This window comes from Nelumbo lutea, chromosome 1 (genome assembly GCF_056320005.1).
Source record: "Nelumbo lutea isolate HS-2025 chromosome 1, American lotus-T2T, whole genome shotgun sequence".
NCBI lineage: Eukaryota > Viridiplantae > Streptophyta > Magnoliopsida > Proteales > Nelumbonaceae > Nelumbo > Nelumbo lutea.
Genome location: NC_142684.1, coordinates 29,905,138 through 29,922,797, shown reverse-complemented (window position 1 = coordinate 29,922,797; position 17,660 = coordinate 29,905,138). Strand labels below are relative to the sequence as shown.

At 36.1% G+C, this 17,660-nt stretch overlaps 1 protein-coding gene across 1 annotated transcript in view; it reads right to left on the bottom strand.

Annotated features, from left to right (window-relative positions):
* Nucleotides 1-546: 546 nt before the first annotated feature.
* LOC148874127 (tRNA synthetase class I (I, L, M and V) family protein) overlaps nucleotides 547-17,660 on the bottom strand; it is a 62,271-nt gene continuing 45,157 nt past the window's right edge. The window contains exons 19-27 of the mRNA XM_088961588.1: nucleotides 17,396-17,484; nucleotides 16,833-16,974; nucleotides 16,334-16,397; nucleotides 16,188-16,255; nucleotides 13,950-14,072; nucleotides 3,807-3,872; nucleotides 1,055-1,166; nucleotides 834-925; nucleotides 547-729 (exon numbers count right to left, since the gene is read on the bottom strand). Of these exons, the coding sequence (XP_088817714.1) occupies nucleotides 628-729; nucleotides 834-925; nucleotides 1,055-1,166; nucleotides 3,807-3,872; nucleotides 13,950-14,072; nucleotides 16,188-16,255; nucleotides 16,334-16,397; nucleotides 16,833-16,974; nucleotides 17,396-17,484 (858 nt within the window). The 3' untranslated portion in view covers nucleotides 547-627. The remainder of the gene's footprint in view (nucleotides 730-833; nucleotides 926-1,054; nucleotides 1,167-3,806; nucleotides 3,873-13,949; nucleotides 14,073-16,187; nucleotides 16,256-16,333; nucleotides 16,398-16,832; nucleotides 16,975-17,395; nucleotides 17,485-17,660) is intronic.

The window sequence follows — 17,660 nt, the reverse complement described above, 5'->3', positions numbered from 1 at the left end:
AAACAATTGTATACTCTTACGTGTTTTTATTAGGGTCATTTACTAGAAAACACATACTTTTAAACCTACTGTATAATTTTCATTTTACTAAAACAAGCCATATATTTTACAACTTATTTACTTGATCAACCTTTCATTAAGAAGAGTTTGTTTTGCCATTAGACATAATTTTTTATTCCAAAAGTACCCTTCACACTTTTTTATAAAGAAAACAAAATTAGCCAATAGAGTGGTTGCCCATGTCTTATTAAGGGTAAGAATGGTATATTTATTTCTATTTCTTTTGATTAAATTTATTTAAATGAACATTAGGGTCAACACTGTTATTTTCCACTATCATCTAACGGAAGTGTTGCAAATTATAAGTGGTGTTTTAATAAAATGCTAACTATAGAATAGTTTTTTTAAATCCATGAAACTATAAGGGGTATTTTAATAAATGACCCATTCTATCAATATCTGACTTCAACAAATTCATCGGGTCACTCAACTAGTACATACAAAACGACTACAAATGTTTCCTTGGAAAATAAACATACAAAAAAATTGTGCTAAGTGAAACTATTATTTGACACTCATTTATCATTTGCGTTTCTTTCTGAGTAATAATAAAAAAAATTACTTTCTTCATTCAGTTCTTCTGAGATAGTAATCGCCAATGCTTAAGAACACATGCTTACCTAACACCACATCCACTGCTGGCTGATTCTCAATACAGTTGACGTGTATCTGGAATAGATTCTTATTGTTAATAAGTATAAACCATCAAGTATCGTTTACAAACAATATTCAAGGGAGATCATTCAGATTTCATGCCCAGCCATAAAGTATACCTTTCCATTTCCAAGTTGAAATTCTGACTTCAGGTTATAATGATCCCTTGACAATAAGTAGGTCTTTAAACTTTCCGAATATTTTGCATCTCCTACAATAATTGAAAACAAAAATGACAAAAGAATATGTCATGGAAATCCATCAGCAAAGAGGCAGAAGAAACTTGAATTTAGGTTGCTTTTCATTGGGATCGCCTTGATGAACAGTTTTGAGATTTTACCCGAGTATAAAGAATAAATGGCATCTGAGTTGAACTTTAGAGCAAGCCTTGCCAGAACAATAACAAATGACAATCCAGATATACCCTCGAACCTCTCCTCACAAACTATAACCTGCATCAGTTAGATAACACACAAATTATGAGTAAGATCCCTAATGAAGCCTATATTTACCTGAAAATTTGTTGATGACCTTTATTAAAATACTAGCAGGGGTCTGTTGGATGCACGGGATGTGTCAAGGGAAAGTGAAACAACTGAAACTAATAACTAAGGAATGCGATGTTGTTTAAAATAATTAATCTTTATTTTAATAATTTGTTACAAAAATAATAAATTACTGCTATTTACTTAATAAAGATAATTATTTTTTCCATATTAACCGTTAGTGTTCTATTTTATTTAAATGTTACAACTTTTGTAAATATTATTTGAACATTTAAAATAAATAGATATTAGTAAATATATAAATTTAGGTTGTAGTCATCTATAAATAAACCTTTTTAATCATAATTAAATTAATATAAGCTCTAGCTTGACGTTTAAGACTTCAGGTTGGGCTTGGGTTGATCCTCATCCTAACCCAACCCACCCAAATTGCACCCCTAAGAGCAATTTAACATTCATAATGGGACTGATTCGACTGAACCAATCTGAGTACAACTCATGCATGCAAAACTTTTGGGCTTTTTACTATTTTTAGATAAAACTGTAGCCCAAAAGCCCAAAAAACAAATAAAAAATCTCAGGCCAGATTTTGATATAGTATTAACAGTTTTTAAGTTGCCTAGCCTAGCCTGACCCACAAGCGTAATTATTCTTCTAGCCCTCGGACATGGACAAACTTGCCCATGTTAATTATAAAACTATGATTGTTTACAAATTAAATTTTTTATTTAATTTGTCTATTATTTTATTTATATATCAATATAACTTTTTTTATCTATATATTATATAACAATATTTGCCATATATGCATATAACTTCCAAGTCGAGCTTAGGGGTTGGTTGCTTAGCTATAGGGGATGGGCTACCACCACTGTGTAGCCCAAAAAACAAAAAATAAAAGATCCCGGGACAGATTTTGATAAAGTATTAACAGTTTTTAAGTTGCCAAGCCTAGCCCGACCCATACCTCTGGCATAATAGCACATTTTTGGGCCTAAGACATGGACAGACTTGCCTGTGTTAACTATAAAACTATGATTTTTTACAAATTAAATTTTTATTTAATTTGTCTATTATAAAATATATTTAAATTTTTATCTATATATTAATATACAATTTTTTAATCTAAATATTATATAACAATATCTACCATAATAGCAAATTCCTTTCAGGTCAAGCTTAGGGGTTGCTTAACTTGAGCCATATCCCCGCTAGGACTGCCATTGGACTGTGAAAGTCCAATTTGGATGTTAGAACTTGCATCCGATTAATAATCGGATCGGATGCAGATTTAACCCCATCTAATCCAATTAAAATCTGAGTCTAATAAAAAAATATTATTTTCTGTATATATGTAGTATTACTATGTATACATATAGCTATTATGTATAATTATATCAAGTTATAATTATGTGCAGTTATTATACATATACATAAACATATACATACATACATACATACATACATACATACATACATACATACATATATATATATATATATATATATATATATATATATATATACACACACACACACACACACACATATATATATATATATTCATTTGTGTGCGCCGAAGCCTGGGTTGACTAAGATTAATGAGACAGGAGAGAAAATAAAATAATGAAAAAGAGCAATCTAATGGAGTAAATGAGATGAGAGAATTAGTGGATTGAGGTATTGGAGGAGAGAGAGTTAATTAAATGATTAATGAAGAGAGATAATCAAAGGAGTTAATGAGAAAGAGAAGAGAGATGAAAGTCTTAAAGACTTAAAGTTGATTGGCTGCTTGAGTTATTTTAATAAATTTTAAAAATAAAATTCAAAACAAACCACTAAATAGGTAAACAATAAGGGAGAAAGGAGAGCCATGCCGATGTTTTGAGGAATTCCTATCATTGACAAGTTGAGATTTTCTGCCAACAAAATACATTCCAACCCTCTACCAACTTGACCTAACACTGCATATCTCACCATGATACTGGACCCACCATAAAAGCGGGACCTGCCATGTATGGGATGTGCAGTGTGTAAGATCACGTTGGTAGAGGGTTGGAACGTGTTTTGTTGGCAAGTGTAATCATACATTCTGACCGATTATATTTCATAACAAATTGCCTCAACAAAGTATAAGTCAAGAGGACCTATGTTATTCAGAATTACAAATTAAGGTACACAACAATTTCTTTTATTTTAGCACAAGAATATTTTGGATACCTTCTATTCAAGATCAAAATAGATAAATTTATGCCACTGTTATCAATATAGGCATTCATTTGATGCACCATTTTGTTTTTCCAGCATCCAATTGAGTCAATTCTCACCAGGGTGGCCCCATAGAATGACAGGAAAGCCTCACGAATGTGTATGCTTGGCAAAGTCATGGTTCATGTTTGTTGAAGCAATATTTCTTTTCGTCCTCCCCCCCCCCGAAAGAAAAGGGACAATTGTACTTTTCTCATATTTCATTTTTGTTGAAATTCAGGTCATTAGTAGTAGCTTAGCATCCTAAACATTTGTGTATTAACAATAATGAAAGAGAAAGGTTCATATAAACAAATCGACGCCATTCATGCCACTTACAGAGTGTGGTGGTGCCATAGATGAACTAAGCAAGGGAGAACCAAGTGCATCCCTGATATAGAGCTCCTGCAAAAATAAAAGGAATATTAAATTATTAACATAAGGCACAAACGTGTATTGCTAATTATACCATTACAAGAAGAATTCCATCAAGAATTTCACTAAAAATATTATTAGATTTCATTCTAAGTTTTGTAGAGAATCATTTATTTTCTGGTAAGAAGACAATGAAATTGATGTTTGAATTTTTCATAGGTATGTTTTCAACATTAAACAGGCTAAAAATTCTGCAGTAGGCCTAATAGCCCTCCTTTATCGACAAAAGAAAGGACATTTTCTAACACAAGTGGGGTGGTCTGTAAATTGCACATGATATTTTCATAGTGGACGAAAAAAACGAGGTCCAACCTAAATATAATTTAATGTTCCTTAAATGATAAAGAGGGAAAAATCTGTAGTACTACGAATGAGGCATTGTGCTATAGTTGGGTAATTTACTAAAGACTAAAGAGGATGTGAAAATAAATGCAAAAATAAACTATGATTCCTTTGTACTGCACAAACAAGGAAATCATTGTCACTAAGCATGACTTAATAATTATTTTCAATAAAAGATGTCTTACACAAAGCATTTAGATGCATTGAAGCATCAAGCATTCATTGTCCAGTTAATCATCATGAGGTAATTGGTATTCACCAATTCTGCCCTTCTGAGTTAAAATAAAAAAAAAACATAGAAACAAATAAAAAAAAAAAACGTCTAGGTCTCACTATGTTAAACATATGGGGACAGAGAGTGGTGTGGGTCGAGGATGTGTGGAGTCAACCATCATCTGTCGGCGTTGATATTGTTGTGAGGTTGTCCGTAGTGGCTCAGGTAATGAAACTAGAGGTGCAGGTGCTGGCTGAACCGATGGTGGATGAACTGAAGGTGCAGGTGGTGGCTGAACTGATGGAGGTACCACAGAAACAGGAAGAGGAACAGATTGTGAGTTCTCCTCCCCAAAACTCTCCCCATGAGGAGAACCACTCGAGAAGAAGAATGTGGATTCAAAAAAGGTAACATCCATAGTGACAAATCTACTCCTCGACACTGGGTCATAACAGCAATACCCCTTTTCGTTCTAAGCATACACAAAGAAAACACATTTCTTGGCCTTAGGATCAAATTTCTCGCGATGAGGGCCAAGAATGTGAACAAAAGAAACACAGCCAAAAGCCCTCAGAGGTATATGAAATATCTCTCCATTTGGAAAAAGGAGGCAAAATGGCACCTTAAACCCCAAAGTCCGTAAAGGAACACGATTAATCTCATGTACGACTATAAGAACTGCATCTCCCCAGAACTGCATAGGGACTGAAGCACGCACCATAAGACTCCTTGCCACCTCCACAATGTGTCTGTTTTTCCTCTCAGCAACTCCATTTTGTTGTGGTGTATATGCACAACTGCTATGATGAACTACACCATGTTCTAAGAGATACGTGGTAAGATCCTTCTCAAAGTACTCTCTCGCATTATCTGGTCTAAAAACCTTGGTTCTCACTCCAAATTGTGTGAGAACCATCTGGTAGAATTGTCGTACCAAGTTAGGAACCTCATCACGTGATTTCATCAAATATAGCCAAGAATATCGTGTATAAACAAGAGAAAGTAACAAAATCCTCCCATGGAAGGGATTTGATATGGCCCCCATACATCAATGTGAACAATATTGAAAGCAAAAGTACATCTTTTACACTTTGATGAAAGAATATGCTGCCTAGCAATGTCAAATTCAGGGTTCAGCCCTGCCAAGAACTCAAAAACCCTATTCCTCTCTACCAGTTTGTGATAAGTTACTGCATCATTTACACTTTCCCATACCATAGGCTTTTCAGCATTGAGAAATACACAGCAAGAGGTTTTTCTCCTTGTTTCAAACTTATAACCCGATAACTTAACTGATAGGCTCTGGCTTCATTTTGCTTCTGAGAGTAGGTTTTAGTCACTCCGTCTCAAATCTCCTTGGCAGTATTAGCCCATAGGAAATTTTTTGCAATATGAGGTAACATAGAATTACACAGCCAAGACATTACCATGTAATTCTCTTGCACCCATTGGGAAGAGTCTGTATTAGGTTTCTTCTCCTCCCCAGTGAGATACCCTAATTTTCCACGAGCACCAACAACCATCTTAGTTGATTGTGCCCACTCCAAATAATTTGTGCCATCAAGTTTTATTGTAGTAATGATCCTAGACCCAAAAGTATCACTACTACCTCCAACACCCAGTCCCGCAGTACCGGTAGATTTCATCTCGGTATTCCAACTCTCCATTTTACTTCAAACAGTTCAACAGTAAGAGAAAAATAGATTTGAGACCTTCAAAAAATAATTTAATACCACACACACAGAAACCAACCCTTCCGGAAGAAGAAAAACCTAGCTGGAGGGAAATCTCTCTCCTCCCCACGCCTCTCAATAGAGAGAAAAGGGAATCGATCACTCTGAGAGGCCTAGAAAATTTCAGAAACCAAATCGCCCTCTTCAGAAAATCAAAATTAAACTAACAATACCTAGGCGCACAAGATCATATCAAAAACAAAGAGTCCAACTTTTATGGGACTCTTCCCCGTACTCTAGTTCTTCCTAATTTTGATGTCGAACAGTAGATCACCTTCCTGATGTCTAGATCCCACCAAAAACTCCAAGAACTGGGCAATCTATAGCAGATCGATCAGCCCTTTACTTCTTCATGCAATCGGCTAATCTAGGGCTTCATGAGAATGCTTCAAGAAACCCTAGTCGATGCTCTGATACCAAGTAGAAATCTGTTGAATTAAAAAATATGAAAGAAAGTGGTTTCTTGAAGAGAGAAGGAAGAGATAAGGAGAAGAGAAGAAGAGAAGAAGAGAAGTTGAAAGAAAAGAGAGCAATCAATCTGGTTGTCCCCTTCACTTATTATTTATACTAAAATAATATAACAGTACAAAGACAATTATGCCCTTATAGGGCTGTAAAACATAAAACAGCATATACAACATTCAAAAAACATAATAAAATTTGGACTCACATAACTATTGTGGTCCCCATCTCCTATCTAACAACTAACATAAACATCTACTCAAAAAAACATCATAAAACTAATTAATCTTCAACAATTAGTACAATAAAGCTAAGCCCGATGGGGATAAGGGTGGTGGTGAAAGTAGGAAGGAAGACAAGAAGGATTTGATTTGTGACTACTGTAAGAAGCCTAAAGATACTTGTCGAAAGTTCATCCACATCTTATACCACTTTGGTTTAAAAATAAGAAGAGAAATGCTAATATGGCAGTGACTAGTGACTTATTTACACCTCCTACAACTTCTTTAGAATCGGTTGCAACAACTGTAGTTAGGGCAGTGTTGGAGAGATATGGGCATTTTTTGAGTCAGAGAGATACAACTAGTTCCAATTCTTTACCAAATGAATAGCAAGGTGCAAGTAGCTCTAGAGCTAGTAATACTACTTCATCTGCTCATATAGGTAGAGATCATTTTCCACTGCAAATTATGCCTCCACCACAAATAAGAAGAGACCTCCTTGGATTATAGACTTAGGAGTCTCAAAAGATATAACCAACATTTCTATCATTTCTTCTTCATACCACCTTTGCTCTAGTAGAGATAGTCTCTACGGTTGATGGCTCCCATTAACTGATATCATAGTTGTCAAGGCGACCGCCTAGGCGACAAGACACCCTTTGAGGCTCACCTTGCCTAATCACTAGGTAGTTTTGTACTTTCTATTATAAAATACTTTTTTATTCTTTATTTTTTGACACTATAATTATAAAATAGACATTATTAACCTAAATTATTCATTTTGTGTGTTTATATACTAATTTCTTTTATTATTTTCTTATTTGTTAGGGATTAATCAACACAAACACTGTAAATTCTGTTTTGAAACCTCAGTCTTCAAAACCTAAACAAATAAGTAAGAAATTAAAATTTTGTCCAATAAACACTACTACTACTACTCAGCCCCTATATTTTTTAAAAATCCTTTTCCTTCTTTTTCTTCTCATGAATATGTTGATTTTTTATACTTTAACGAGAACTCCATACTTTTCTTATGAAAATAATGAATAATTATTAAGGAAATATGGTTATGGTACCTAGGGAACTACCTAGGATCTATGTTTTCTACATAAAAAAAAAAAAAAAAAACCATCACCTAGCCTCGCCTTGGTGCCTTGAAAATAATTACTGATACCATTACCCTGCTTTCTGTAATACATGTTCCTCAACTAAGTATTGATCTTTTATTTAAGCACTTTAACCAAAAATTTAAATTGTTTAATAATGTTTTCTCCAAGTCATTATGTTTTGCAGGATCTAGAGTCAAAGAGAATGATTGGGAGTCGTCATGAGGTGAATGAAGTCTACCTTCTCGATGTGCTTCCTAGTCATAAAGATTATCATGTCAATAATAGGAGTAATGAGTCAATGGGTCAGATTATGCTTTGGTATAATTAGCTAAGGCATCTTTCTTTTGATTCTTTGTGTTTTTTGTTTCCAAAGCTATTTGAGTCTATTAAGTTGCCTAGTTTAGTGTAAAGGTTGTCAACTTGGAAAACATTATAGGCATTATTTTAAGTCCGTAAAGTAATAAAAGAAATTCCTCAATTTTTGATATTGTTCATACCAATGTTTGGGGAGCATACCACGTGCCTTCTATGGGTGGAAATTGTTATTTTCTCCTATTTCTAGATGATTATTCTCGATATTCATGGGCATATTTGATGAGAGCTTGCGGTACGGTACCCACTTTGGTGCGTCGGTTTCATTAGATAGTTTTGATGGAATTTGAAGTAAGGGTCAAGGTGTTCAGATCAAATAATGTTAGGGAATATTTTGAAAAAAACTCGGCATCCTATTTATTAGAGTATGAAGTAATTCATATTGTGGAAGTGACAAGAAGTATTATGGTAAGCTCCATAGTTCTAGTTTGTTTTTGGGATGATGCAATTCTCACAGCAATCTACCTGATTAACCAAGTACCCTCTCGTGTTCTTGGATACATTGTCCCTTTTATCCTTCTTTTTCTTGTGGGGGAGATGTTTCATGTTCCTTTGAGGTTGTTTGGATGTGTATGTTTTTTTTCATGATTGGTTTTGGATACTTTCAAACCCAGTTAGATCATACCTTGTTTGGCAAGAGAAAGGGATCTTTGGTGTCAGTACTGATAGTATATGTGGATGACATTGTAGTCATATGGAATGACCTAGGTGAGATTAATGACTTAAAGAGGAATCTACACCAGGAGTTTGAGATTAAGGACCTTGGGGAGCTAAGGTATTTATTGTATGCTCCAACTTTGAGACTATGCTAAAGAGGACTAGGTTGGTTGCCCAAACACTCATCCCTCCACAATTGGTTGGTGCACTTATCTTGGAGATTCTCTATTTTTGTCTAATTACAAGAAACAACATATAGTTTCTAAGCCATTAGAACACCAAGAGAATACAACACTATGTTTTCAGCCTATGGTGAAAGTCTCTGGTTACATGAACATCTTGCTACATAGGATATAACTTTCTCAATTCCTAAACCACTTTATGCAGATTACATGATTGTAACCAACACCGCATTTATTCCTTCATTCCATCAAAGTACAAAACACATAAAATGGAATTGTATAGAAGAATCAAATAGTTTTATGCTGTATTAGCATACATCTGTTGAAGCTTATTAATCATATCTTATTTTATTTTTTCTGCAGTTGCCATTCAGTCCCTCAAAGGAATGCATTTGTAATATTATATTAAATACTCCACATCAATAATAAATTAGATAACTTTTACCCCTGTATGCTGTTCTGGTGTTTTCTCTCACCTCTCATGCTTTAAAACTTAAAAGCCAAACAGGTTACAGGTTAAATTGGTAAGAAATGATTTAGGGGCCTGCAATTCAATAAATCATATGGCACCAAACTGAATGGAATGACAGAACAAGAAAGTTGATCCCACATGGCTGGAACAAGGCTTAGATGACAATGATGACCATACTCCATTCTTCAGTAACTCTATTTTTGTCTAATTACAAGAAACAACATAGTTTCTAAGCCATTAGAACACCAAGAGAATACAACACTATGTTTTCAGACTATGGTGAAAGTCTCCGGTTCCATGAACATCTTGCTACATAGGGTATAACTTTCTCAATTCCTAAACCTCTTTATGCAGATTACATGAGTGTAACCAACACCGCATCTACTCCTTTATTCCACCAAAGTACTAAACACATAAAATGGAATTGTAGAGAAGAATCTAATAGTTTTATGCTGTATTAGCATACATCTGTTGAAGCTTATTAATGATATCTTATTTTAATTTTTCTGCAGTTGCCATTCAGTCCCTCAAAGGAATGCATTTGTAATATTATATTAAATAGTCCACATCAATAATAAATTAGAGATCTTTTACCCCTGTATGCTGCTCTGGTGTTTTCTCTCACCTCTCATGCTTTAAAACTTGAAAGCCAAACAGGTTACAGGTTAAATTGGTGAGAAATGATTTAGGGGCCTGCAATTCAATAAATCATATGGCACCGAACTGAATGGAATGACAGAACAAGAAAGCTGATCCTACATGGTTGGAACAAGGCTTAGATGACAATGATGACCATACTCCATTCTTCAGTAACTCAAGATTATAAACAAGGTATTATATTATTTTTGTGTATTTTTATGAAACATTAAGTTAATTGTATTAATCACAAAAAAGAGGGGGAGGGTGAGAAACCCACTCCCGAATACAAAAAACGTGTGCCTCTAAAAATATGCACAGAACATGTACAATAAGCTCCTATACAATTCTGCCAACAAAAAGCACCATCTAGCACCCCAACAAAAAGATTAGAGCAACCCGCCCACTGTTGCAAGACCCATTCAATTCTGCCAATAACTGATTCACAGCCTCTGATTTGGACTCAATGATCCACTCACTCCTTTCCTTCCTCACTGCCCAACAAACAGAAAAAGGCAACAACCTCCACAAGCAATTTCCCTGGGAAGAAAACACACAACACTTCCAGGAGGATAACAGATCAGCTACAGAGATGGGAGAACCTACTGAACATGAATGAGTCTAAAGAAGTGGCACCACACCTGAAAAGTGCACGGACAATGAACCAACAGGTGATCTACAGATTTGGGAGCCTGTCCATATAGACTGCATGTGCCTTCAAAAACCATGCCTCCGGGCTAAAACATCCACTGTTTGGGTTTTTTCTCTTGCTGCAAGCCATAAGAAAACAGTCTTTTGATTTTTCACCACCACCAGAAAAGGCTGCATCGCAAGATTTATTAGAGAACAGCCCACTCTTATCACAACTCCACACTCTGGTGTCACCAGAGTTGAGGTTGACTTGAACCTACTGCAACATTCCAAGCAGACTTTGAAAAGCATCCACTTCTAAATCATTAAGATTCCATCAAAAAATAGGGGACCAAACTAGCGGACCACTAACAACCTCCAAGAAATCTCCTACCACACCATCACTGTTAGAAGCAATAGAGAACAAGGTCAGAAAGGCCTCAACTAAGGGCTACCACACCAGATGTCCTTCCAGAGGGCACCCTACTACCCTCCTGTTTGAAACTGAGGAAGGCAGGCCAAAATACAAAAAGAAACTATATGTGAGTGAAGCAAATCTAGAAGACAAACGCTTCCTACAGTCTTCTAGAAATAAAAGGCTCCCTACAGATGTCCTTCAAGTGACTCAACTGATTGCAGTCTTCTAGAAATAAAAAAGATGAGAAAAGAAACCAAGAAGGTATAAGCCGTCTACTGCCTTGTCAAATGACTTGGCTGATTGCAATCTTCTTAAAAGTATGAAAAGTAAAAGAAAGAGAGAGAGAGAGAGAGAGAGAGAGAATCTAGAAGGAAGAAACTGCAAAAAAAAGAGAAGAAAATCTAGAAGGAAGAAACCGCCAAGGGCCCTGCCAAGTGATCAACTTGTCGGTTTACAACCCTCAAAAAGAGAAAATAAAATGCTATTTATTAGGATTGACAGCAGCCCCTTATTCCTATAGAGAAAGAGAGAGATGTCAGCCAGGTTATGTCAAACAGGGTTAGTTTCAGTGTTTTAAAAGGTGTGGGAGGTGTATGCTTGGAGGCACCCCAAAAAGCCCTGAGGCGTATGCCAGAGGAGTTGATACCCCTCTGGACGTACCCCTCAAACGCCTTTTCTTGAGGCGTGATAGAGGCGTACGCCTCATGCACCTCACACATACCTCACACAAAGAGACAGAAAAAAGAAGGAAGGAAAAAGAAAAGAAAGGAAAGCAAAGGAAAAAAGGGAAGGGAAAGAAAAATAAAGAAATAAAAGCGAAAAAGAGAAAAAAGAAAAGAAAAGAAAGGAAAAAAGGGAAGGGAAAGAAAAATAAAGAAATAAAAGCGAAAAAAGAAAAGAAAGGAAAAGGGAACAGAAGAGATGGGGAGAGAATGTTTGGACCGGGGGGTGGAGCCCCCAGACCCCGCGGCTGGGGTTCGACAAGGCCCCTCCATTCAGGTAGTATTATGCATATTCATCTTCTTAATAGAACCCCTTGGCTGGGGTTTGACAAAAGACACCCTTTCAGCTAGTATTATGCAATGTTTTAAAAGGTGTGGGAGGCATACGCCCGGAGGCGCTCCCAAAATGCCCTAAGGCATATGCCAGAGGCATTGACACCTCTGAGGCATACACCTCAGGTGCAAGAGGTGTAACCTCTTGCGCTTTTTTCATAAGGCGTGCTAGAGGCATACGCCTCATGCGCCTCATGCACATCTGATATAAAAAGATAGAAAGGAAAGGAACGGAAAAGAAAGGGAAGGGAAATAAAAAGAAAGAGAAGAAAAAAAGAAAAAAGGAAAGGGAAGGGAGGGAAGAAAAGATGAGGGGAAAGAAAGGGGTTTGCCCCCTACTCCTTTGGCTAGGGGGCTTCGCCCCCCAGACCCAACCTCTTGCGCTTTTTTCATGAGGCGTGCTAGAGGCATACGCCTCATGCACATCTGATATAAAAAGATAGAAAGGAAAGGAACGGAAAAGAAAGGGAAGGGAAATAAAAAGAAAGAGAAGAAAAAAAGAGAAAAGGAAAGGGAAGGGAGGGAAGAAAAGATGAGGGGAAAGAAAGGGGTTTGTCCCCTACTCCTTCGGCTAGGGGGCTTCGCCCCCCAAACCCCCCTACCCCCTTTTCGACAAGACCCCCCCTTTCAACTAATGTTATGCATCTTTATTCTTCTTAATATAAAAGATATTTATTAAAAATAAAGAAAAAATGAGATCCCCCCCTTCCTCTTCATCCTCCTCTTAACCCCCCTCCTCTTAAGGAGGCTTACGCCTCCTTGTGTCCGGGAGGCTTACGCCTCTTGCGTTCTAAACTACGCATCACGCCTTCAGGTAGTGGAACGCCTCGCATCACGCCTCCGCGTTTTAAAACATTGGTATAATGCACATTCACTCTTCTTAATATAAAAGATTTCAATGAAAAATAAAGAAAAAAGAGTCCTCGTTTCTCTTCTTCCTCTTTCTCTCTTCACCCCCCTCCTCTTGAGGAGGCTTACACCTCTTACATTCTGAACTATGCCTCACGCCTCCAAGTAGTGGAATGCCTCCCATCACACCTCTATGCTTTAAAACATTGCTTTCAAAGGCTTGGTCTTGTTTTTGCAATAGTAAAAAAAATGCTCATGAGAGTGTGAGCATTTGGGCTTAGAGAGAGAAATCAAAGGCACAATATATTGCTTTCATGAGAAGAATTTTGCTATTGCACTTGCCATTATCATTGTTAATAATACCTTTTAAGAGGGAGTGTTGAATGGTGATCTCCTCTCAAAAACTTTGGGTGGTCATAATTAGAACATGCAACAAAATGGGGTGAAGAAATGAAAGATAAAAGAATACAACCACATAGGTCAAAAGCTGAAGTAGGAAAAGTTATTATCTTATATTGTGCACTATGTTATGCATGTGAAACATGCATATAGGCAAACCCATACAGACCCCTAACTCGAGTCTGAATTTCTGATATCTGCGGTTTTAACTATAATGGCAATTAGATAATTATATCAGGCATAGACAATTTAATACTTACAAGATTATTATTGAGAGCTAATGGCCATCAATTTACCTGTGAATTCAGAACATGCTGCAATATGGATTTATCATCATCTAGTGATTCAATGTACACCTCCACCATGTCAGTAGGTGCCAATGCAGCCTTTTTTCGTAATTTCTGGATTCGGTTTACAACCTATGGAATATAGCCCATATATCAGAAGCCTTCCTCACCGTAATCAACAAGTACAAACTTACTAAAAAACAAAAAGATATAGAAAGAGAACCAAATAATATAATCAACTATCAACTGTACCCAAATACAATTGTGTATAATGTCTTGGAAGACTGAAGCAGACCCAATATATTGACATATAAAAAGAAAAGAAAATTTACCAATTACATATACATTCTTGCAATTATACACAGAAGTCAGATATTTAAATGTGGGCGTGGCATTTTGTATGTTAAATTTGACAGGGTAAAACAATTGAACAATGATATTTAAGTGTGGATATGGCATTTTGTATGAAACCACGATCTCAATATATATCAAGTAATTGCATTTTACAGTTGCCAACTGAGTGGTGGCTCAGTTGGTATGTAAATTGGGCAGTCCCAGAATAGATGTGGAAAAGTGCTGTACTATGCTCAAGAAAAATGAATCAGCCCCTATGGGGGCACAAGGCATGTGTCCCTTAAAAACTTCCATAATGGTGCAAATGCAGGTACACAGTGTGGTTCATCGTTTTCCCCTTTACGGTAAAATGAAAAACTATCCCTTTATTATAGCATTTGACGAAAGAAAATGGCAATTTTTGAACCAGAGACAATTCCCAGGTGAAATTAAAATGACCCAATAAGTGTCAAAGGCAATGGGAAATGATGGAATGGCTAGTTGCCTAGGTGACAGAATTTCACAAAAGATAGACTAAATTCTAGCCTAGTTTCCAAGTTTTACATATGAATCAGTATGCATATAAAATGAAAAAATATCAACACTCATTGGTAATGGCATTGGATTTCCTCTGAAATCATGGAAAACCATGGTGTCTAAAGACAATGGCATCTTCTATCTATTTCAAAAACACCACTTTAATAATAGTAAGTATTTAATAGAGCTATGGTTTTTCTAATTAGTTTGCAGAAGTGGGGGGAGGAGGGAAATGTAAAGGCAATAAGGAAGGAAGAAGAGGTAAGGAGGTGCATTTGGTGTCTAATTTAGGGGGAATGAGGAGATAAGTTTGGAGGAGGGTTTGACTGGCCATAGTAATGATTCCCAGAGAGGAAGAAGGGTTGGTTGTTGTAGAAGCTGAGGGAGAAGGAAAGAATAGATGGAGGAAGCAATGAAAAAAGAAGATAAGAGGATGATAAGAGGAAGATAAGGATGGGGATTTAGAAGTAAAAGTGTAAAGAAGTACAGAATTAAACTGCTATCTAAAGAAGATAAGGAAAGTGACTAAGAAGAGGATAAAAATCCTGTTGATGCAATTATTGATGAAACTCATTCAGTCCCAAGATCTTTGGAATTGGAGAAAGTGGTGAACATAGAAGTAGAGGTGAGGAAAACATTGGGTTTGTTTCTCCTGGGGGCAGGGGTGAAGAGTTTGCAAGGAAGGTTAGAGGACTTGAGGAAAAGAATCAGTATAAAAACAACATAAATCATGATTCAAGACTTTGCACGGAGGTGTAAAATTTGAAACAAAAATAAATTAGAATTTGCACCCAAATCATTTGTACTATCATTGTTTAACACCTGCAAATTTATTTGCGCTACAACCAAACACAGCATAAAAGAAAATTTTTACATGATTGAATGCTTATCTGGTTCAACTTTGAACAGATCCTTGTTACTGATGTTGGTCAGATGGGCAAGGTTGTGTCTCAGATCAACCAACACCATTTGGTGCCCTAATCCACCATGTCACATTATATTCAGATTCAGACCGATATCCAATAAGAGATTTCCCTATTTGGACCTAGAACAAAATAAAATTGGGTCCACTGCAGATCTGGCCCATTCATGTCCTACCTCCTATAATGTACCACGTGATTCAAAACCAACATCAAACAAACAAATTTATTTATAAATTAAAATTAATTCCATTTAATTCAATTCAATTTAAGATAAATCATAAATGCGAATTCCAAGCTCACCAGTCCAGGAATAACCCTATAGCCATAGAGTAAAAGAAACAAAGAGACACAAATTTCATATGAGAGGGGCAGGGACGTTCATGAAGATGTAGTGAAAAAGTTTAGGCGAAGATCAATGTGTAGCAAGAACAATCTATAGCAGAAAACTTTTTACCTCTCGAGCCACTCCAGCCTCAAACAATGACTCGTCAGCACGCAAATCCAAAATCACCAAAACATCACCTACATGTGACATAATTAGCAAATCATAAACAACATAAATCGCTCTGTATGCTTACAAGAAAATCAATAGTTTTTTACCATCTCCAGCTGCATCTATTTCTTTCTGTGTCAAATTATCTGGACGCTTGAAATCACGGATAACCTGGAGATTCAAGGATGATTTCCAGTCAATTATGAACTTGGTAGAATGCCCTTGCTAACAAATTTAAAAACTTGAAAATTTTGTTAGGTTTGCTATGTTATCCAAGGAATTTGCTATTTCAGATTGCACACTGTATTGACAAAAGAAGAATGATAATACCTAGGTTTGCTCTGTTTAGATGGAAGAGAGAATATTGCTATTTCTCCCACTTTCTACATCTCTTCTTCCAATTCTTTCCATAATCCATCAAGAATCATTAGTAAGTTTGCTACTAATCTATCAGTTTATCCATATTTTAACTTCACAAAACTACAACCTAGATTTCAGCAGAATACATAGGACTGAATTGATACTCAAGTAGTACAACAAAATCACTTCCATCAAATTCACAATGTATTGAAGTACAAAAGGAGAGATTCAGAAATGACGACGGACCTTAATGTCAGTCTGCTTCAAACAGTGCCCAGCAATAGTTACTTCTCCAGCTCTCTCAAATGCTAATATGTCTGCTTGAGTCATTGCTTTAATCTCTTTAGCAACAATTCCCACAGCTTTTCCAAGCCGCTTACCTAATACACTACAGGAAAAAACAATCTCAGAAACAAGACAGTATCATTTTCTACCATTTAATGATCAAAGAGAATTGTTAAAATAATAATGAATATGGATAAAACAAAATATATAATATACTCCCTTAAGGGAGCAAACCAAAGACTCTGATTGGGAGGGGTGGATCTTTGATTGAGCTTTTTTAGAAAAGCCACTAAGAGAAATTTCTTTGGGCTTTCCAGGTTTTTCACCAAACATTTCTTATAAGCTGTTGGGTGGCGCCCATCTTTCAAAGCCAAGGCAGGGCAGCACCTCGGTACAAATCTTCTTTTTTTTTCCCAGCTATAGTCATTGAACCAGCAAGTGATTCACAAAAAATATAAAAAAGAATCTATATAGGGGCAAATTCCAAGAAGATTTTATGATTTAAAATAATATATATTCTCTACCTGAAATCAGGTTCTGCACGTAAAGAAGCGTACTTCAAAGAATCATTACATGGAGTAATTGATCTGATATTGAGTTCTTCCAGCACATACTACAGCACAAATTAAATTTTGTAAGTATTATAAGTTTTAGAGCTTAAACAAACATATTACAAGAAGAACTAAGCAGGACAGTACAAATAAATTTATCTGAAAATCAAGATTTAACAGTATGCATGCAAGAGTAAATATCACACATAATGCACATCCATAATGAAACTCGAATCAA